The 22,989-nt window shown below is 45.0% G+C and overlaps 1 protein-coding gene across 1 annotated transcript in view; it reads left to right on the forward strand.

The window, feature by feature from the left end:
- The first annotated feature begins 372 nt into the window (after positions 1 to 372).
- The window catches only part of PTEN (phosphatase and tensin homolog), a 53,551-nt gene continuing 30,934 nt past the window's right edge, over positions 373 to 22,989 (forward strand). The window contains exons 1-3 of the mRNA XM_075757922.1: positions 373 to 396; positions 3,794 to 4,490; positions 20,501 to 20,585. Of these exons, the coding sequence (XP_075614037.1) occupies positions 373 to 396; positions 3,794 to 4,490; positions 20,501 to 20,585 (806 nt within the window). The remainder of the gene's footprint in view (positions 397 to 3,793; positions 4,491 to 20,500; positions 20,586 to 22,989) is intronic.

The following is a 22,989-nucleotide window of genomic DNA, read 5'->3' on the forward strand; positions in this document are numbered from 1 at the left end:
GCAAGATCCACAATTTCACTTCACACCACGACGCTACCTCTGCTGTTTTGAAACTGTCGCCAGCTAGTTTCATCTGGAACCCCTACATTTTATACTGAAGACATGGCAAAGCAAGCAGTCCTTGTCCAACCTCTTCAGGAACTTAAGATTTTATAGACCTCTAGCTAAATTTTTTAAGTGGGACCTCAACTGTACGCAGACTTGAAGATGGAGGCACAGCATGAATATTAACGGTGGCATAATAATGTTCTCTTTTGCTATCCTACCAATTGCTGGCGTAGTCCCGCAGGTTGGATCATGAGATGTCAGCAATGGTTGTTGTTACATCGCTGCATGGTGTGATGAAAACCTGTCGCAGGCCTTGCTGGCACAATGGTCACGGACAGATATCTACTGGTCAGGTTGATATTTAGCCCTGGTCTGAGTCGGAATCGGGAACCTAGCAAGAAGACTTTCAATTAAGCCCTATAGCAATGTATACGTAGCCAGATATTCGAAAAAGAAGGTCAAGCTTAAGACTTAGAGGACTTTCAGAAATTTTTTCAAAGACAGTCTTAATTTGCTAGCCACATCTGTATTGGTCTATGGATAACCTCCGAGTCCAGGACCTAAAGGAGGGTTTCACGCCTTCATTTCATACATTTGAAGTTTGGGAAAGGAACAGTACGATCTCACTGCACACACACACACACACACGAGTCGATCCCATAATACTTACGAGCTGCCAATGTGCTCACGAAAACAAGGCCCTAAGAGGTCTTGGGTGCAATGTTCCCAGCAGAGTTTGGAAGGGATTAATACCATTGTCCTCGGTGCTGGCAAAATACCCTTGGGAACGCTGCACGCCACTCTGGTCATCTGTATTGAAGAGAAACAAATAATAATGAAACCGGAGCAGAAAGTCGCCGCTGAGATGAGGGAGGGTGAAAAGTTAGGGGAGCTCAGCTAGCTTGGTGTAGTCAGACGGTGGCTAGGAGGGACGTTTCTGCCTGTAAGCGCACAAAGGGGAAGGAGGGTAGATGCTATGGGGTAGGGGCTGTTAAGGCCAACGCTGGCACAAGAATAAATGGATACAAACCAGTCGCAAATACATTTAGCGTGACAATCAGAAGAAGGTTCTGGGAATGGCTTCCCGGTGGGAATAACGGTGGCAGAAGATCTTAGGATGAAAATGGATACATTTATGAAAGGAATTAGAGAATACAGCATTTGCAAAGGCTGAAGGCTGCAGCAACCCAGGAAATCCCTCCACCTTATGTTCCAGTTTATTTTGAGCCCTTAAAGGCAAAGCGTAGCATTTCACCCTCCCATCCCTCTTCCTCCTCCAGCCATCTGCAGCCAGACTTCGGCACCTCTCTGAAAATCTGTTTAAAGATCGGACGAGACACTGAATTTATCTTGCACTTTTGAATTCCTTTTTGTTGTTCCTCAGAAAGAAAAAGGAAAGTTTTGTAAAGTATTGCCTAATTTATATATGCAAAAATTGCTATTTAATACATCTTCTCATACACATAGAGTACCAATTTTATCCCATTTTTTCTGCTAGCCAGACTTGCATATTAACCGATTTCCCATAGCATCCAACCAACATGCAAGCGAGCGCTATTTTACTCCAAGCTGCCCTGCTCAAACGTATTTGACAGCCATTCCCTGCGTAACGCAATTACTAAGCAAACCACAGAGAGATTTTCCGCTCGTGTTCCCGCGAGGGCCGTCTTCACTGTGGTCTGATGGGTCTAGCAAGATACAAAGTCTCTTCAGCAGGTGACTCTCCCCACAGCCTCAGAAGTATTTGAGGTGGACTTACGACTTAAACCCAGGATCTGTTCTTTAGGGAGGTACCTGCCTGGTTTACGGAATCAGCTTTTCGTGGAGAGAAGGGAAAAAGGGGTGCAAGGGTTGTCCTCGTCCCGTCAGGCTGGTCGTTCCATGGTGTCTCTTTTCTAGTCGTATAGGAAGTGGGTTTGTTTTCCTTTTGTTTCTGCTCCTTGTGGATTTTTGGAGATGTCCATCACACCTTTATAAAACAAATAACTGCCTACTCACTCCCTGTAAATAGGCTTCCTTCGAAGGTACGTTATCTTAGACCTCCATGGGATATCCCTCACATTACTTACTGGCCTACAAGAGAATGAAGACAAGACAGTGTTTTTGAGGAAGGCAAATTTACAAATTTATTTCAAATGTATTATCTAGCAAGCTTTCTCCTGATCCCTTTGCAGTTGGGACAGGTGCTGATCTCCAGCAAAGTCCATTCCTGACGCTTTACAGAAGTCATACATTCCAAGCTGCCTTAAAATTTTGTTTTCTATCACCTGAATAGGCTAAAATTTCACCTGTCTGCGTGCAAAAGGAAAAAAAAAATATATATTACAGCAACCCCCCCCCGAAATGTGCCATACCAAACTATGAGAAAGACGGAAAGGGGTCACCAAGACTGCAGCCAGCGCTCGTGTTCAGACGTTCGGGCTGCGACAGGCCACCTGAGGGTCATTTCCCTGCAAATCACGAACACGGGCAATTCCCAAAGACTCAGAGCAGGTGTCGGCACAGAGCCCGAAGAACCTCGTACAGTGCGATTTATCTGCTCAAGTTCTAAAGGAATTTAAAGGCCGATTTGGGGATTTTAGAGGCAGCGCTGTTCCCCCCTGTCAGGGTAACTGGGGGACGAAGGGAAGGAAAGCTAAGCTCCCCCAAAGCAGCGTGGCCGCCAGCAGTGAGCCACCCGTCCGGGCCCGGGGCGCACTGCCACGCCGTGCTCGGTTGCCGGCGGCCCCGAGGGCAACAGGTGGCCCAGGGCCCCGCTCCCCCCCCGGGCCCGGGCGGCTGCAGGGGGCAGCAGGCGCTCACGTACCGCAGCGGGCAGCGGCTCCCAGCTAGCCCGGCCCGCTCAGCCTCAGGCTAAACCGCACAACGACGGCCCGGGGCCGGCGGGAGGAGGAGGAGGAGGAAGGGGAGGAGGAGGAGGAGGAGGAGGAGGAGGAGGAGGAGGAGGAGGAGGAGGAGGAGGAGGAGGAGGAGGAGGAGGAGGAGGAGGCCCCCGGCGATGGGCTGACCCCCCCCCCCCCCCGCGGGGCTCGGGGGCCGCGCCGTGGCCCTCACCCCCGCCCTCGCCGGTTACATAAGCGCGGCCCCCCCGCCCGGGCCAGGCCCCTCGCCGGGGCGGGCGCAGCCGCTGTGGCACCGATCCGCGCTACGGGCCGACCCTGACTGGGGAAGTGTGTGTGTGTGCGGGGGGGGAGCCCCGTCCTCTCGCCCGCCGCGGGCCCCGAGCAGCAGCAGCAGGCCGCGGCAGATGCACAACGGCAGGCGGGGGCCCGGCTCCCGCTCCCCGCGGGGCTCGGGCGGGGGCGGGCGGAGCTCCGCGGGCCGGGCCGGGCTGGTCCCGCTGGCGGCGGGGGGGAGGCGGAGTTGAGGCCGCTCCGCCCGGGCCGGCCCCGGCCGCTTCCGCCCGCGGGGGGGAGGGGCCGCAGCGAGCGCAGCGGGCCGCCCACGTGACCGGTCACAGCACCGCCGCTCGGCGCGGCGGAGAGAAGTGTCACCGCGCCGTCCGTATCCCTCCGCCCGCCGCCTGCGAGCCCCCGCGGAACAGCGGGACGCGGGGAGGGGGGCCGGGGGGGGGGAGGGACGCGGCGAGGGGCGGGGGCGAAGGAGGCGGCGGCGGGGCGGCGGGAACGGGGAGACGGCTCGCCGGTTCGTGGGGGACTACTTTCTCTGGGCGGCGGAGGCGGCGGAGGGGGCGGGGCGGAGCTTTCCTCCCCTCTCGGAAGCTGCAGCCATGATGGGAGTCTAGAGCTGGCGCGGCGCTGCTGGGCGCGGAGCAGGCCGGGGGGATGAGCCAGGCCGCGCCGCCGGCCCGTACGCCCTGAGGAGCCGACGCCGCTGCCGCCGCCCCGCCGCGGAGTGCCCGCCCGCCCGCCCGCCCGGCGGCGCGGCCCCACCGCGCGGCTCCGGGCCCGCTGCCGCCGCCGCCGCCCCGGGCGGGGAGCGGAGCGGGGCGGAGCGGGGCCGGGCCGGGGGGGCGCCCCGCGCCGCTGTCACCATTGCTGGGGCCCGGAGCGCCGGAGAGCTGCTCTCTCCGCCTCCGCCTCGCTCGCCTCAAAGACGGCGGCGGCGGCGGCACCCTCAGGGACTCGGCCCGGCTCCGGACCCTCCCTGCTCGGCCGCCGCCGCCGCTGCTCCCGCCCCGCTCGGCGCAGCGGCGGCAGGAGGAGGAGGAGGAGGGGGCAGCCGCCGCCGCCGGGAGCCGCCGCCGCGGGGGGAGGCGGGCCCGCCTGGGGCTGAGCCGCCGGCGCAGCAGGCCCCGCGCCCGGGGCTGCCCGGGGGCCGCCGGCCCGCCGCCGCCTCCCGGCCCCGCGCCCCGCCGCCCGGCCCCTGCGCGCTGTCCCGGAGCGGCCCCCGGCTGCCAGACATGACCGCCATCATCAAAGAGATCGTCAGCAGGAACAAAAGGCGATACCAGGAGGATGGCTTCGACCTGGACCTGACCTGTATCCTCCCGGCGGGGACGGGGCCCGGCACCGGGCGCTGCACGTACAGCTATTGCATCAGACCTGCGCGGCGGTTACCTAACGCGCTTCCCGGTGCCGCTCCGCCGGGAGGCCGCCGGCTGCCTCCGGGGCTCGCCCGGGCCGCCGCGCCCTCCCCCGCCGCCTCGGCCTCCTTTTGTCCGGGCGGCCGCCGAGCCGGGTCCCGGCAGCCGGGCGGATTAACGGGAGCTCGGCGATGGCGAGGATTAACGTTAACGCTCCTTGGCGATTGCAGCCCGCCCGCCTGCCTGCCGCCACCCCCGTGTCGCGGAGCTGCTGTCCCCGTGTCCCGTCCCCCCCCTCCACCCCCCGGCCCGGGGAGCCCCTGCCAGCTCCGAAGCAACGCGGGTCTGCCGCTTATCTCTGGCTCTGTTGGTTTTTCTGCTCACATAGCAAATAATGCTTGTCCCGCCATGACTCACGTCCAGAGAACCTTTTTATTTTATTTTTTAAAATTTTTTCGGGGTTTTTTTTTTTTTTTTAGTAACTCATCTTGAATTGCAAATATAATCGCGGCAGGCCTACGGCTTTACTCGGGTCGCTTCGGTCTGCGCGGCAGGAGAGGCGAAGCCTGTGTCCTCTGCCCTGATTTTCATCCCTTCAGTAAGGCGGAGCTCATGCTCGGTTGCCGTACAATGCAGTGAGGCTCTCGGTGACAAGAGGCGGTAATCCCTTCTTCCAAATGAAAAAAATGCCTTTTTTTTTTTTTTTTTCCCCCGAACGCGATGCGTGAACCGCGCTTTGGCGTGATCTCAGGTGCAGTAAACACGAAGATGTGTTACAAACGAGAGCACGTTGAGTCTCGTCGAGGAGGATTGTGAGGAGTGTAATTCTGGAGTATGTAATTAGTATGCAAGTTACGGCTAATGAGTCAAACCATAGAGAAGCGTTGCTAGTGTATAGTTTTGGTGGCCTTTCGAACAGATGTGCTGTGGCGGCAGGCAGATGTTGGCTTTGAATGCCTTGCGGAGTTAATGGTATATAGGGGCTGTGCTGTGGGCATGGTCTCTCTGTGGTGGAGGAAAGATCATTGCTGTGTTTGAGAGATTTTGGAGCAAGAACCTCGCTTGAAAGTTGGAACTGTCCTAAGGAAAATGAATATTGACAGTAATATTCAGAGCTAGACTTACTCCTATAGAGAGGGTGCTTTCTGCTCTGTAACAGGGTCAGGGTGAAATTTATTCGGTTTTGGAGCAGTTACACTCATGTCATAGCAAGTGCTACAAATAAATCCAGTTCTTGGACAGGATCAAAACCGGTGACAGCTGTAACTAGTGCAGAGCTCGTGCTGTTGCATCGAGCCTTGGCCTAAAATTTTGGTGGCTTTAAAACAGCCTGAAAGGTTCTTGACTTTAGCAGGTGGCTGCTGAGCTTTTAGTTAAAAGACAGCAGCTCTTGTACGTAATTCCTGTATTCTGTTCGCGGTCCTGATAAAATACAACTTTAGGCTTGCATTTTTAGACGTTTGCGCTTGATTGTTTCACTGGCCTATGACTAGGGCAGCTGTAATGCTGACATAGGCCAGCGCGGCACTTAATGCTGACTTAACGACAGAAGTCCGCGTTAGATTTTTTTTTTTTTTTTGATGCTCTCTCGGGGTTATGAAAAGAGTTAAGTGGTGGCGAAACGATGAGGTTTTGGCTTCGCAGTTGAAGAGGTCAGTGTTTTAGATATTTTTGCCCAGATGTGCTATTGGTAGTGAGAAATTTTTTGACGCAAACAAATCTTTTTAACTAGTCACCTGCTCCCGGTGAGAAAACTGGTGAATGTTGAACCTGGATTTTCTTACTCAAGGTTGCTGATGGTATGCTAAATGGAGTTTATTGCATATTTTTTACTTTTTTTTTTGTCTTGTTAATTTTATTAGAATTTTGCATTAGAAGTAGGCCACTGAACACTGGACTTAGACTAGTTTTTTCTAAAAGGAGTAGCTCGCTGCAATTCTGTAATGAAATTTATAGAAAAAGTATTCTTTTCGTGATTGCAAAAATACCTTTGGAAGAAGCTTATACTCACAGTCCTTTTTCTTTTTTTGTAGCTGCACATTTTGAACAGATAATTAATGAAGACTGCTGCCTGTGGAGTATAATGGCTTTGCTTGAAGGCTGATGTTGTTGCAGAAGTGAAAGTTTAATTTTTTTATCACTTTGTGCAAGGCTTCTTGGAGGTGTTCTTTTTGCAGGGCTTTGACGGAATTGTTGCTCATCGTACCTGGTAGCTGGAAAATAACCTATTTATTTCTTAGACGCGTAGATGGAGGAGCGAGCTGGGAGTTAGCTCTCCAACCATGGGATGTTAGATGAAGAAAGAGAAAACTCGAAATGTGAGCTGTTCGGGAAGGCATGCGGTGCATGGTGGGAGGACCAGGGTTTAAGTTCTCAAAGGTACTTCTCGCCATGTGGTGGAGCTTAAAATTTTGAGACCGAACCAAGCTACCATCTGCATTTCTGCTGTTGGTTAGCTTTGCGTCCTTGCACATCCGTATCTATGGAGTGTCCTGTGTTACAGATCACTGGTTACTTGAGGGTAGCTGCTTCTGTCAAGCCGAAAGAGGTAGCCCTGAGTTGGATAGCGGTGGTTTGGGCATTTAGCCGGGCTATGGGAAACACAGGTGTGAATTCCTCCTGCGGGAGGTATTTCTGTATGAGTAGTTCAGTGGTGGTTCCAAAACACTTGGTAGCTGGTGATTACTGCCTGGGCTTTAGGAGGTGGAGGGTAAAATGAATCTACAGTGAATCCAGGTGAGGTGCTTGATCTGCAGCCTAGATTCTGTGGTCTGTCTTTTCTTCTACCTGTCTCTGAGGGAGGGTTTGTGTCTTGGTGTCCCAGGCAGACAAAGGTTTGCAGTCTTTACGTTTCAGTCAGGGCAGATCTCCCAAGGCGTTGCAGGGAATACCTGAGTGCCAGATGGCAGGCTGGGTTAGGCGCTGGAGTGCCAAAGTCCCTTTCGAGGACACTTTTTTTCTTTCTTTCTTTTTTCTCTGTTGGGCTGTGTCAGATCCTTTTAAAATCAGCGTAGATATATGTATGATAGAATAGATCATGCTTGGGACTCTCAGTTCCTGATGAGTTGGTTAAGAATTCTTCTTGTGTGGATAATGTAGGATTTTAGGAAAGGGAAATAGTGACTTCTCAAAATCAGTAGCTTTACGTACACAATGTGAAGAGAGTCCTGTGTGCTAATCATGAAACAAGTCTCTTTAAAAAATACTGACATTACTTTTGATCTAATCAAATATTCTTTTCTCTCTGAACAATCTTTTTATGTTCCTCTTGGAAAAAAAAAAATTGAAATTAGAAGAGGAAAGGGTTTTAGAGGTCAAGACATTAAGTCAGCTTTTTAATACTTTATTTCAGGTACTGTATTTCCTCCTGATTTATTTGGGTTTCTCTTTCTGTGATACCAGATACCTTTTGGTGCAAATGGATGAGAAGGAAAGTTTGGATTCATGACTTTCTTCTAAGATGGCTGCATTTCTTTATGATGCAATGACCGGTATATTTTCCAAGGCACTATAATCTTTGGTATCTCTGAAATTATGCAGCTCAGTTGTTGACCATTTTACTGCAGGGAACAGCGAAGAGAGAATGCTTGCATGCAAGTATTGCACATTGCATTGATCGCCTGTCCATGCGTAACGGAGTTTAGCAAATGGCTTAACTATTTAAGACTAAAGTGGAAAAAATCGTGTAACTGCTCTTGTGTCCATTATAGCGTTGGTTAAACTTTGTCTCGTATTTCCAGGCCTTCTGTAATGCATGAAAATGGTCATCTAGCTTAAGCATAGGATAGAGCCTGCCTACCCTTATCCTTAATTGAAGCATTAGTAGCTCGTGACCTACATAGCCGTATAAACTGCAGCAATATTCAGTAAAGATGAGATGTTGGGTGCAGTTTATTTACAAATCTCGCGTGTAGTTTGTCTCATATAATGCTAGGTCTCGTAGAATGCTAAAATTGCGAGTGGAAGCTTCTTAGAATATCATATTGCTTTATGCTATTTGCAGTCCTAAAGCTCTTTGCATTTTTAATGAAAGTTTAAATTACGTGACTTCACTCAAAATGGCTCAGCTTCCAGGAAAAAAATGAATTAGTGGCATGAGGTACATACCGCGTTTAAAAATAGAGCCCAAGTTGGAAGTGCCATTCGTTTAAAATATTTGGTTTCATTTTAAAATCGAAGTTTGTTAGATGTTTTGTAACAAGTTTTTCTTGCACACAAGGGCAGTAAGGGCTGGTAAGGGTTTAGAAGAAACTAGAAGAAACCAACTGGCAACGCATTTTATTGGTGGAAAAGTATTTCTTTGTTCCGGAGTAAACCATGTTACTTAGCAGTGTTAAGAGCCTGACAGACTCGTTTTGCTTCTGGAGCCTGGGACGATCTCGGGTTTTGGACAAGAAGAGTAGTGCCGGTTTTGGTCTGGATTCATCTAAGAAGTCTGTTTGAATAGACAGCGGCAAAACGGTACCGGCTGGGGACTTCTCGGAGTTTGATTCTGTTACCTGCTTGCTTGCTGTATGTCAGGATGTATTTGGTCCTTGGAAAATTGGCCTCTCTGCACTTACCTGGGATAAAGACTTTTGAATTGTCCAGATAGAGCAAGGTGGTGATAGGTGCGAGTGTGTTCGTGCGTTTTCTCTTCTGGGGTTAGAGATGTGCTGGATCGCTTTTCCTCACAACCTTGACATGTTGCCATAGTACGTGCGTATTTGTGGATAGCAGTGTTTGACAGCTGAAGCCTACGCACAGAACCCCCACCGTTTGAGTAAGTGCTCCGTTGTGCAACCCTCGCCACATCCATTCAGAGCAACCCCAGCCCCTTTCTGCCCTGCTTTTTGACTGCAGTTCCTTAGAAAGGGACTTAAAAGACACTTGACAAATTACAGCTCATCTCTTTGCGCTTGCTTAAATGTAGTGCAGGCTTCCTAATGAACTACTTGATCTTGCATCATCAGAAATTTTTAATCAATGTGCAGCATTGCTGGGGACTGTTTGCACAAGCTAAACACGAAGTTAAAAAATAACTGCTTGTGCACACTTTTAAATCGGCAAAAGCTGTAAACCGATTCTTGGTTTCACGTAGCTCTGCTGATGAAGTGATGGCTATATGTTCTTCTCAAGGTGGGGAAAGAAATGAGTACAGCTAATGTGGACACCTTGTGAAATTTTCTTAAACGGTGACGTTTTAGAAAAAACACAGCTGAAGCTAATCTTCACTGAAATCTGATTGTAAGCTTAGTTAAGTGTGTGTAATTTTCAGAACATCCAAAGCTTTGCCGTTAAACATTAAAAGGGTAACGCTGAATAAAGTGCAAGCTTTACTAGGACCGGTACTGGTTTTGAGCATTTCTTTTTTTAAGGAAAAATCCACGTTCATCTTCTTTATCCCTTACAATAAGACCAATGGGGCGTTGGCACTTGAGCCACTTGAGAAATTACCTTTGTTGAGGCTGGTCAGTGACTTTGAGGACGGTTAGGTCAGCACTGAGGGCTTCTGAAAATCCCACCCATTAAGTTCTTGGTTTACCTCTCGGTGTAATGGGTTCGCCATGCATCAACACTGGGTCCAACTTGAGCCTTGAAGAAGGTTGATGGGTTTTAAAAGTGCATCTTTCTAGGAACTTGTGCTAGTCAGGAAGGCCCTTCTGTCCTCAAGATAATTACGTGTGACTTCCACTGACTTTATGAGATGGTTACGGCGTGTTTAGAGAAGGGATATAGCCTAGAGTGCAGAGCTTATGCAACGCTCGAAATGGCTATTATTGCTACAGTATAATACACACGGAAAGACTGGTTGGCTCTTGATGGCTGCTAGGCTGGCGATCACCAGATTTCTTTGGGACAGGAATGTGTTCTTCCTGTGCTATCCAGTGCTTAATACATTCCATTTAAGAACTGTTTTTTTATTACCAAACGGCTTTGAAGTACAGTGACTGCTGTAGAGAAAGCTAGTAATGGCTAAATGACATGTTAAAACACTGTGTAGAGGAGTACAGAATTTTCTCATTTTCTTCCAGAAATTACTATTTTCCATTTTCTAACTTGTAGGATGGTTTGGACACCTAAATCCTCTTTGTTGTTGTGGAAGCAATTGATACATTTTTGTTCCGTAAGAATATGACCGAATGTGTTTTATTAACACATTATGTTAAAACCCCCTGTGCTAAAAAACGTAAAACCACGCCAAAACTAAACTTCAGAATGTAATAACTACAAAGTTGAAATGTTATCTATGAAGTTTCTGTCTACCGAGTTGCTTTTTGCCAGTTGTGAATCTCTGAATAGTTTCTTAAATGAAATTATATTTTTAAGGGATTAATGTTGTTGCCGCATTAATACAGTATAAGCTGACAAATTATACCCCTGGTACCATAGCCTCAAGTCTTCCCTTACAACGTGTTTAAACAAGAAAATGGTTCTTGTATAATGATTTAAGGGACAATAGTTGTGTTCTAACAAACTGGAAGAAGAGGGAGGGAATAGGCAGTTGAGCTGTCAAATCCCTTAATTACATTACGGACCAAAGTTGCTGTCGTTAGTCCTAACTAACTCCCTTTTAAAGCCCACCTCCTTTCTAGTTCGAGTACCCAGCGAGTAATCTGGAACTCGGAGCTACATGTGAGTGGTATTCATTTACTGTGCCTAATGTAGGGTGGATATTGAAGGTTAATTATTGCATGGCTTTTTCAGGGGGGGTAAATGGGATATAGCCTGGAGTTGTGAGTAGCGATTGCTGGATGTGCCTGATGCCTCATCTTAAGTACTGCGGTAGTTGTGGGCTCCTTTGATTTGGCACTTCTGTGAAGGTTTTTGGGAATAAGAGCTGTGCAAGTTTGTGTGTTTGCGAGAGTTACTGGGATGGTGATTTTCTGAACTGCAAAAAGGGAATTTATTTTAAAATATGGGAACGTTCATAAGTGGCCCTGTAGAGCAAGATCTCTTCTGAAACACGAGTGCTTTGTGGGTGGTTGACTCTACTTTGGGTTCAGAGATTGCTGTTAGTTTTTGAATGTATCTTACTCCCAGGTTGATATTTCAGATGTAAACAAATCCTTGTTCCAGTTTCTAATTCAAGCTAGCATCCTCTTTGCTCGTAACATCATTTGCCTCGTTTACTGTCTCGCCTATGAGGCCCTGAAAAAAAGAAGTTTTGTAGAATGGAAGTAAATAATCATGCAGTTAGACCACATATCATGCTGCATAGGTCTAGGTTATCTTAATAATGATTTTTAGGCACTGTAGCTAAAGCAGTGGGCTCTGTGATTCAAATGGTAATTGTGCAGCTAAAAAATTAAACTCAACTGCTCCGTGTTTGGGATGATGACTATTGCAAAAGCTGGCATTGTTCCCTTTAAAGATGAAGTCCCAGCTTCACAGCCCCAACGTGCAGCAGTGCATAAAAACTGCTTAATATCCAGTTTTTTGTAGTGAAGTGCTTAAGAAATGTCTTTATAAACTTAATTCTGCCTTTGTGGAGCTGTAGTATAATAGCTTTTAATTGCATGATTAATTTTCTTAGAGGCCTCTGCTTAATTCATTGCATTGCCTGGGTATATATCGGGCTAGAATTGGAAGCAGTTGTGTGTTTTCTGTTCTTTAATTTCTTGTGTGGGTGAGTTAGAGAAGTAATGTCCTTTTTTTGTACTAACATTTAGAGGAGGAAAATGCTAGATCTCATTAGAATGAGATTAATATTATCTACTCGGGGCTCGTTGGTTGAGAAACAGTTTGTTAGCATGGCCTTATGTCTTGTTTTGCTGCTTGCCTGTATCTTCTTTTGGATCACCACCCCCGCCCCCAAATTAAGGTTTGATAAATTCATACAAATCCTAATTTTGGAGCTTATAAAGCTTTTCAGTGTGGCATATTTGTCCTCCAGTCCCAAAGCTATTTTAAATTCCCTTGTCTCTAAAAATTTTGGATGTCCTTTTAGACTTGCAGAAAGTTGAGACCGAGCCATTTTTCACTTCCTGTCAGTAAATATCAAAGTAGTGACTCTCTGTGCTGACTTCTTTTTACTGAATAAAATTCTTGTATTTTTCTGTGGGTGTTTGAGGTTAGGATATGCTTAAGTACACATCGGTGCGTCTTTAAAGGAGATTCTGCAAAGTGTGGTAGTGTTCTGAGAACACGTACCAGGCAGATCCCGTACTCTGTCTTGAAAGAGTTCATGTTGAATTTGGTTCGTGGGTTAAAATAGGTAAATTTGTCACTTTGGAAATCTCAAACTGAGGTGTGACAGTCAAGCTTCTCATGTACGTTGCCTCCTACTGGGAAGATCCCCTGAGTAGACGTGTGACATTGAGGACATCTGCTCAGCCTCGTGCTTACCCTTGTCCTTTGCCATTGGCCTCGGGCTGCTGAGTGCTGCTGCAGCTAGTGGGGATGCCAGGACAGGTATGAAAAGATGGGATGAGGCTTCTTCCAAAGTGTGAGCAGAAACAAAAAGCCGCCTTAACTCAACCTCTGCATGTTTTCACCTCTAGAAACTTGTTGGGATTGTAGGGTTTGGTTCGGTGCTGTAGACCTGGGCTTAGAGTTGAGGCCCAATCTTTTGACTCCTCAGCTGAAGAGTTCTTTTCATCAAGTTTTATACGAATAATACAGAGTGATGTTACATCCCTTGTTATGCTCCTATTTGCTCTTGGCTTGTTCTTGATGGGAAGAGTAGCTTTTTTGTGTCCTGTAATATCACCAACTGTTTTAGAGAGATTTGCAGCTCTTCACGACAAGTTCATGTTTCCTTGACTATCTTCTGTGTGCTTTCCTATCTTTATTTGTGATTCCAAACCATGCTGCAATGGAAGTTTAAGGCATCTTTTTCTCAGTCTTTGTGAGAAGCTGCTCTTCTGTGGAGCATTTACCATCTTCTTTCATGATTCTCTCCTACCATTTTTTTGTATTTATGCTGTGAGGTATGTGAGGTTCATAACTGTTTTGCAAAAGAAGTGGTGTCTGCTTAGTGTGTAGATTATATGTGGTTTGTTTTTCCAATCTTCCTGATCCTATTAGCTGTTGAGCAAAGCCTCCACGTGGCTGAGAGCTCCAGGACACATCTCATAGACCTCACAGATGAAGGGAGAGACTCCTGCTCTGGGAGTACTTCCCAAATGCAATATAGCGAGCAGGTCCAAAAGCCCCTCTGTGAGATGGAAGTGAGTTGAGAATGCAGCTGGTTCCCGAGACAGCCTGGCAGTATCATCTTCAAGCATCTTCTGATTTACATCTTTGCGCTGCGGGAATTTGAGTTCTCCTCCAGACCTGTCGTCAGACCCATGACCTCATCTGGACAGGCTTGCCTCCCACATACAAAGGAGCTGTGGTTTCGTTGTTCCTTGTCTAGGTTGCTGCATTTAAGTTACAAGCTAAAAGATTAAAAAAAGAGAAGAAGAAGAAGAAAAAAAAAAAAAGGTTGTAGTTCAAATATTGAGCATTAAGGGGTTAAATGCATTTCTTCTGAATTATAAAATATTTCTCTCAGCCACATCTGAGTTGGTCTCTTTTCTCATTCTTTAAGGCACAGATGGTAGAGTTGGCAAGTGCAGCTGGCTGGCTACAAGGAATCCTCCTTTGCTCTGAAGAACTTTCTTCCTGTTCATTTCCTCTGTACTTCCTGATTATCCGCACTCATAGAAAAATAGTAAACTTATTCCGCATTTTATGCTGGCTAATGGAAGTGCTGCCTATTAAACAAAAAAAAGGTACGCACGTGTACAGTCCAAAACGGTATATATGCTAGGAAACTTTTCTAGCTTTGACTGGGTATATTTTCCTGTGTCTTTTTTTTTTTCGGGTAGGGATGCTGTCAAGAAAATGGCACTAATAAGAGCTTGGCCATTTGTCAGGACTCTTAAATCTGTTTGAGGATGGAGTGTGGACACTTCTCGTAACACTCCCCCTGTAGCTTCAGGCTGTCAAGCTGTTGAACAGCAAGAGCAGTTCTCTTCTCTTGCCGTTGCTATACAGACTTGTTCAAGCTGGAGTTAAAGGGCTTGAGGTTAGCATGCTAACATTTCATAGCTGGTAGGGCCAGATGCGCTGCTAGACCACGTTGTATGGTTACTGAAGTCAGAGTTCCTGAAAATTGCAGACAAATTGAGACAACAAAGCAACTTTCGGAGACTTCAGAGTCACGTTGTTCCTCTGCTCTTTGGTGTCGCTATCAAATGGGACTTAGCAGTTGACAGCTTGGCCACCCTGTGCTAGAGGGTGGTTTCCTTTGCACTGCAGCTCTCCGCAGCCGGGAGGGTGATGGGTGATGCATAGTGGAGCAAAACTGACAGCAGCTTGCGCGCGAGTGAGGAGTGGGCTGTTTAGGAGCGGATTAAAGCGATTGCATGCCTTGCTTGCCTGAACTGGAAGTGAAAATTTGCATTCCTGGCAGTTGTGAAGGTTTTTTTCAGGCCATGGATTCACCAGTTCAAATCTGTTCTTTGTTAAATAAGATTCATATTTGGCTGGAAACTGAGGGTCGGGGAAAAATCGACTGGTGTCCTTTTATTTACAGGTGTCGAGTTCAGGTTTTGCAGTAAGTTTTCTAGCTCCAAAGTATGACTTAAACAGTGATCTGCATTCACAGCTTCGGGAACACTCTGCTTCTTTTAAATTTCCTTTTTTAAAGAAACATGAAGTCTAATGCCTGGTAGATCTTCCTGAAGCCTTTGATTGTAAAAAGCTAATAGTTTTAAAGTTGTTTTTTATTTGCGTGTTGATTTAAAATCTGTTGTCGGTGTTGGGCTTAAAAAGTAAAGCCATATGTAAATTCTTAAGCACTGCATGCTCTAGCATGCTTATAAAATAGGAAGATTAGGTCATTCGCTTTCTGTTTTTCTGTTGCAGCCGCCTTCATGAGCGGAGAGAGGATAAGAGATTAAATACTTTGAAATAGGACTTCATAAAATTACTTAGAAATTCTGATGGCTGGCGTTGTAGATATTAATTGGGAATGTTGATCATTGCAGGAAAGGCTTTAGCTGTCTATTTTTCCAACTTTCTTGTGGCTGCTTAAGAACTTAAGAATTGGTAAATATTTCGGTATGCTTTTTTGGCCACCTTCCATTATTAGGAAGAAGGCTGAATTTGTGAGCAGAATCGGTTATGGGACCAACACGAGTAATTTGCTTTCATATCTATATGTATGTAAAATTCAAAGTGTATACTGCATATTCTTTAATTTGATCTTGGCATGATGTGAATATATAGACAGCTATTTTTGAAAGTGATTTTAACTGCTGATTTGCATAATGATACAGGATTTTCCTCATAGCAACTGGAAAGACTCTCATCTTTAGCATGTGGGAACGATTTCAGGCTTTAAGAACAGTGTTTTGTTACAACTATGAACAGCATTAGAGCAAAGGTGTTTCTGAAGTGGCGTGTGGATTATTTGCTTTGGTATGTCTTCAATATTGATGAAGCATCGCTTTTTCCTTGTGGCGTTTGGTAACTTAGCAAATTGTTGGGTGCTTTCATTTTAAGGTTCCCTGGCTGTAGCGTTGTGTTGTCTTCGTTCATTTGAAAGCTGAAGTTTTGTTGTTAGTAGGAAGTATGAGCTTGAGTAGAGGATGGCATTTTAGTGTTTTGCTGTTGTGTATCATGAATCTTTTCTCGTGGTTGGTTTTTTTTTAATGATGTCTAACTAAAATCCCAGAGTCCATGTTTACAAGACTGAGAAAGGAATGAGTGCTTTAAAAACTGTTGAAACCATTTCTGGGAATGGGTTTCTTAGGAAAGAGCTACTTTGGCAAAGTCTGGCAGGTTTTTTTGTTTTGTTTTGTTTTTTTTTTAAAGCCTATTTCAAATTTTGGTAGTTAGGACAGTTTAGTTAACTTTTGTTTTGCATGTATTGTAGAACTGCCTCAAATGGCTGAGGCTTTTTCCGTTTTCATTTGCCTGTCTGAAAAAAACAACAACTTTGAATTGATAATGAACTTGTTGCATGTTTTAAATCATCAGTTTTTCCAGATTTCTAAAATTATCAGTATCATTACCAATTTCATGATGACTCAGAATTCTTGCTTTGAATGTAAGCCCAGCTTCCAAGCTCCCTTGTAAGAAATCTTGTCTTGGTAGCAAATATCTTAATTTCAGCTTTGGAAATCAATGTTAAATTAACTGAGGTGCGTGAAGCAGTGCCTCTGAACCGTGAGCATGCCTGGTGATAGAAAAATTTGCTGAAGGTGATGCTCCCAAAACTGGCTGGGCTCCGGACCCTTCCGTGCAATGATCACGGGCTGTCGCTGAGGAGGATTGTTTTGTTCCCCAGCGTCTGGAAAAAAGCAGTTACAACCATCCCCTTCACTTGCTGCCAGATCTTGGGGCATCATTTCGCAGGAGAGGAAAGGGTGGAAGAACTTGGTTTTTATGGCAGCTTTTTCAATTAAGTGACGAAACGGCTATTTCTGCTCAGAGATTTAGATCATCTGTGCAAACAGCCGCAGCACTTCCACTCTGTTCTTCCATCTTACGTTGCTCCTTAAAGCAAAAGGCGTTCTTCAGTTGCTTGAACCAACAAAAGAGTTTCAAAGCAATGTGCTTCTTCAGCACGCTTGCGAGAAGCACGTATTAAAAAGACACGCAACAATCTTCACCAGCAACATGAATGCATTTGTCATAGTTTGTCGCTTGCTTGCGTGCGGCGCGGGTGAAGCCTGCAGCCTTGCACGCGTGCCGTGGAAGGGTGTCTCGCTGCGGCCGGTGTCCTTTAACGCCAGCTCTGTTGCCGACAGAAGAGTGAGTCAGCAGTGGCCTGTGAATTGCCTTCCAGTCTAAGACTTTGAGATAATAAGTAAGGTACTTCAGGATGCTTAGATTTAGGTGGGAAAGAAATTGGCTTGCCTGTTTAAAAACCAATCGTGTGTTTCTAAAAAGAGTGTCCCCCCACCCCCACCCAGGCTCACTGTGGATATTGGTTTTTCAGCAACACTTCAGTTTTTGTACTGTCAGGTTGCAAAACCCCAGAGCATACAACACTTTTATTGAATCAGCATCAGTAAATTGATTCCTAGTCTTTTTTTTTTTTTCTCTCTCCTCTTTTTGAAGTCTTTCTCCATTTTCTTTACTTACTGGCAGATTGTATAACATCTTTTGCAATACCAGCACTGGGGTTAAAAATGCACCTGTCATGATGCACGGTTAAGCTTAAGCATTCAATTCTGCTGGCTTGCTCCTATTTAAAAGAAAAAATGCACACAAGCTGCGTGTGTACCGGTTGTGCATTGCCCTTGGGGAGTGGGGGGGGGTGGGGGTGTCACGTGAGATGCGCTTTCCAAAAGTGTGAGACCGCCCCGGTTATTTTGGAACTTTTTATCTCTCTGCCTGCCTGTTTTGAGGCTTCGGTGTTTAGACAAGTGTGTGAGCCTGCAAACTGGGAACGCTGCTGTTAAGATGTTCTGTTCCCTTCGCTTGGGGTGTCTGTCTGCTTCGCTTCCATCTTGCACCAGCTGGGAATCCTGGAAAGTATCTCGTTTCTTAGCCGCTCGGAGAGGAAAAGCCAACAGCAGAGGAGAAGCATCTGAACATAAACTGCAGGCTGAAACGCGTGAAAAAAACATGTAGTGAAGCTCACGACTGCGAACAGAATTTAGAGCAAGTTCCATGGTAATTTGGTGAATTTTGCACATCTGTCTCATGGGTGATACTATAGCTGAAACTGAGTTTTGTTTTGATGTGGTGTGTCAAAATGAATTTATTTCACCCCTGTTGCTAGCATGAGTGCTTGTTGTCTACAGAGGAGCGCTGTGAAAGCGGGCTAATACACTGGGTGATTTTGCTGTGGTAATTTATGTAGCCCTGCTCCTCAGAGCAGGATGGAAATGGAACTGCTAGAACTGGCAGTAGGTAGAAATTGGGCTGAAATCAGGAACGAGGAGCGGGTGGTGGGGTGTGCTAGCTGAAAGTCAGGTAATTCCCTGTTAATAGGCATCGAGTGGGTGCACTGATTTATAACCAGTTTCTTCTGCTTATGGCAAGTAGTAACTGATAAAATAGTAAATACATTGCTAATTCTATAGCGTCTTTTTTAAAATTTAACAAAGAGGTGTGGACTGCTTGCGGAGTAAAAATACATTCAGAGTGAAGGTCAAAGTTCAAAATATATGTGATTTGATAGTATCTGAAGTTATCACAAGCCCTGAAAGTTAAGCAACGTAATGTTTTGGATGGGTTTTTTTTCCCCAGGATAAGCTTTTTTTTTTTTAGGGTTTGGGCAAGTACAGAATAAATTGGAAGACAGACATGAACCCCTTTCAGTGTCTGTATTTAAGGCAGCTACAGATATTTGTTTGGAATTTTCAAAAGCTTTCATATTTTTCTCATTGTCTGCATAAATCATCTTTTGAATAGTCCAAGCAGACTGATGTCTATTAATACTTGGATTACAACATAGTAAATGCTCATTCTTTTTTTCGAGTAGAGAACATTATTTCCGTGTATTCAGTTCTTAATGTTTTTCTTAAGTCTTCTACTTAACTGTGTAAATGCAGAACTTGGTCTGTGCTGCTTCCCTGTGAGTTCTTAGGCTTGTAGGAATTCTGCAAGGATGGACTACAGTAGTTTGTATCCTACTTCAGGCTTTTTTTCTTGTGTACAACTAACTGGAATACTATTATCTTGGAAGCTGCTGCAGTGTTTTCCGTTCTGATGATTGCTCGTTGGAGCTTTGTTATTTTAACCATAAAATGAAAAAATATTCTTACAATTGTGGAATAATTTCGGTTGAAAGGGACCTCTGGAAATCACCTGTTTCAGGCCCCTTGTTTAAAGCAGAGACGCCTTCAAACATATCATGCTTTGTTCTTACTCCTTCTAAAATTAGTTTGAGGAGGAGTATGTTAATGTGGTAGGCTATGGTCTCTTTTCGAGCTGCTAGTTTCATTTCTGTTTTGCTTTTCAGTGAAGCTTCTTCACTACATTATAATTTCTAATAATGTTTTAAAAAACTTAGGAGTACTTTCATTTTTTTTGAGTTCTGTTTAGATAAAAATAATAATCCATATATCATTACACCGCCAGGAAAATAAATACCAGTAATTTCCTAGCAATTAGTTGTGAATTCTTTACTACATCGACTCTAGATGCTAACTTAAAATTTTCTTATTTGGCTTTTTTTCCTTAGCGTTAATTTGTTTTTGCTAAGAGATGCTTTTCCTAAGTTCTTTATCTCAGGTTGCTTTTGGCAAGTGAATTACACGTAGTACAGAATAAGAAAGTAGAATATTTTTCCGGAAGGGGGAAATTTATTTAAAAAATAATATCTATAATCCTTTTCAGATCTATACATTCCCATCTATTGCAATATCTTATGTTTAGGTGTTCAGAGCTACCTTAGCAGCTGCTATAGTGGTCTGTTATGTAGAAATCATGGACTGTGATAAAAACATTAGTCTTTATGTAGCCTTGCTAGGGCTTGCGTGCCTGAAATACACTTTCTTGTTTGCTTTGCTGTTTTGGGTGGTGTACCTATTTCAAGTTTTAATTTTGAACATCTTGCAGTTTAGTCATACGACTATTTTAATACTTTCCCATTGGATTTAGTATGCCATTCAAAGCGTAGGGAAAGACCAGTGTGTAGCATCCGTGTGATTCTGGTGAGATGATGTATGCTGGAAGGGGATTACTTTGCTCTGCTTTTCCAGTGGATTGCCTTCCTAATGGTTGGTAACCAATAGCACAGACTTCTAGTAAGTTATCTGTTTGAGATGTAAGGAGATTTCTGTTACAGTGGTCAAATTACTGTGTTTTCAAGAGCTTCCCTCCTGATTTCTGCCCCCTCAACCTTTTTCTCAGCGCTTTTTTTGTTTGTTTTTGGAAAAGATCCCTTATTGCATAGATAAAGCTGAATTACTCATCTGTGGAGTTGGTCAGAGTTGTTGCTCCTTTGATGCAGTTAAACGTTTGAATTATGTCCGTTTAATGCCATTGTAGAAATTTCACACGCTTTACGAATATTTCCATAACTTGCATATTCAGATATTTATCCAAACATAATTGCTATGGGTTTTCCTGCGGAGAGGCTTGAAGGAGTATACCGGAACAACATTGATGATGTAGTAAGGTAAGGCTTTTTTTTTTTTTTTCCACTTAACCTACTCTTGTAAATCTTAAGTATCCTTTTCTGCACTCATATATGTTCTGCAAAGGAAAAGACATGTGTTCTGACTCGTAGAAATGGCAAGATTTTTACATTTTGTAGATGTCGTCTTTTTAGCTTTCCTGAAAAATGTTGGAAACAACGAAATTGATATTTTCAAGAATTTTAGGCCAGACTGCTGTTCTGGGTTGATCTCAAATGAATGTAATCTGCTTTTTAGTGTGAAAAATTGACTTCGGTAAATTATGTTGGAGTAGAAGGAGATTCTTTGCTTTTAGAAAGATGTCAGTCCATGCCTCTGTTCACGGCGTTGAAGGTTTCCTCAGATAGCTGAGGGCATTTCAGCATACATTTGCCCATATCCTTTCTTCAATCGATAAATGTAGTGCTTGATAAGTTAATATTGATTTAAAGAAGTAAATATAGGTGACTTTAGGTAAAGGCATTCACATCTGGCTGTGTTCAATAATTGCTGACTAGGAGAAAAATCAGCTAAAATTCGTTACTGCTGGTGATGCTTGATAGCACATTTTTGGGGGGGAACCCCAACAAAAAAACCCCAAACCCTACGGGTTGTCATTTTTAACATCAAGTAAAGTTACCTACTCTGAACTGCTGGGCACGGCTATGGAAGGTATACTCTAGTGTTTTAGGAGCATCATTATAATTTGTTTCATCAACACCCTACCTGGAGGACGTAGCGAGAGGTTGCATTAAAAACTACATACTTGGCAGAAGCTGCCAAATCTTAGTGTTGTTAGGATCCTGTGTTCTGATTTTTTTTTTTAAGTCATGAATGATGCTTTTGAGATCATGGGCATTTGAGGTCGTAAGTTCAGTAGCTCTCCAAGAGACTTGATGGATAATGCAGTAGGGGCATGATTATGCAGTGAAGTTGGAAGTAGGCGTATCTGGGCAGGAAGGTGCTGCTCCCAGGTTTGAGATGCCACAGAAAGATTCTCGTAATCGTAGGCAGGCAGAATTAGCGCTGTTTGAATTTCACTGGTAATTGTTTGCATCCAGGCTGGTACTGAAATGAGTTGAGAGAGCTCCTTGGTTCCCACCCCGGGAGGAATTTTAACCCTCAACTGAGAATCAGTTGTCTGGAGGCAGCGACTTCCCTGTGCAGCTGCAGTTAGCTTCAGATGAGTTCGAGGGGGTTTCGTTTTTGCATATTTAACCATCATGACGAAGCTCGCTATCCGCGAATAGTACTGAAAAAGTCAGAGGCTGGATTTGACCAGGCTGGCAGAAGTGACCTTGTTCTGTCACTTTTTTGGAGCTGGTCGTATCGGTGAGGTTCAGCGTGGCAATCTGTAGATACTCTTGCAGAGTCTGTATGTCTCTGCTAGAATTGTTAACAGAGGCGTGAAGTTGTGTTTTCTAATTGTGCGATTGCGCACAAGAAAAAGCTTTTGCCGTCCTTCTGGGATGGTTAAGGGCTGTCCCACAAACTCAAACTATCTAGCCATCTTTCTTGACCAGCAATCAGAGCCACCTTTTCATTAAGTTGATGTGGGCATTGCATCTGCTATGTGAAATATGCGGTCCCTCATGGACTCCACCTTCGGAAATTGTAGGACAAGGGCAAAGGCTGGATGTGGAGTAAATAACATGGGATTAATCCAAATAAATAATAAAAGCAGTAGTCTTTGAAGGCCCTCTCCCATTCACAGCATTGATTTCAGTTGCTTCCGTATGAAGGAAAATATACTTCATTGGTTAAGTACGTAGATATGCATAAATTAGAATTTTGAAAGGGAGTGACCATATTATTATTAAGTTGTCCATAACTACTCTGTTGATCAAAAGGAATAGTGATCACCTAAAAGTGTAATCAACCAAATTAAGATATGGAGACATGTAAATTAAGTGGCTTTAGTGGATGCTAAAGTAGTGTTATGTTTGCCCTGTATTTTTAAATGAGAATAATGCACCAAACATGATTGTGCAGCATTCTGCATGTTGCAATCAGCAGGTCCTCATCTGCTCCTGTCATCTTTTTATTGTGGACTTTTTTCTAAGAGGTTTTTATGCAGAAATTCAACGTGTTTGAGCTCCAATGCAATTGGTATTGAGCCAGAATACGGCAGCGGGCTTTTTCCGAATAGCTGGTATCCTGACAAATTTAATGCTAACAGTGTATGAGAAGTATGACCTGGACTGCTGGCCGTCTCCTGTGACGGACGCTTGGAGAGGTTTTGGTTGGAATTTTGTCCTTAGAAAAATACTTGCGTGAAAGCTTATATGCTCAGCTTTGTGGATGTTACTGGCAGAAGCGGAGTCAGCTCTCCTTGCCCTCCAGTGTGTTTCAAACAAGCGAGGACATCTCCTGAAACAAATCATCGTGTCCACCATCTTCCTCAAT

This window comes from Balearica regulorum, chromosome 7, assembly GCF_011004875.1.
Source record: "Balearica regulorum gibbericeps isolate bBalReg1 chromosome 7, bBalReg1.pri, whole genome shotgun sequence".
In the NCBI taxonomy this organism is placed as follows: Eukaryota; Metazoa; Chordata; class Aves; order Gruiformes; family Gruidae; genus Balearica; species Balearica regulorum.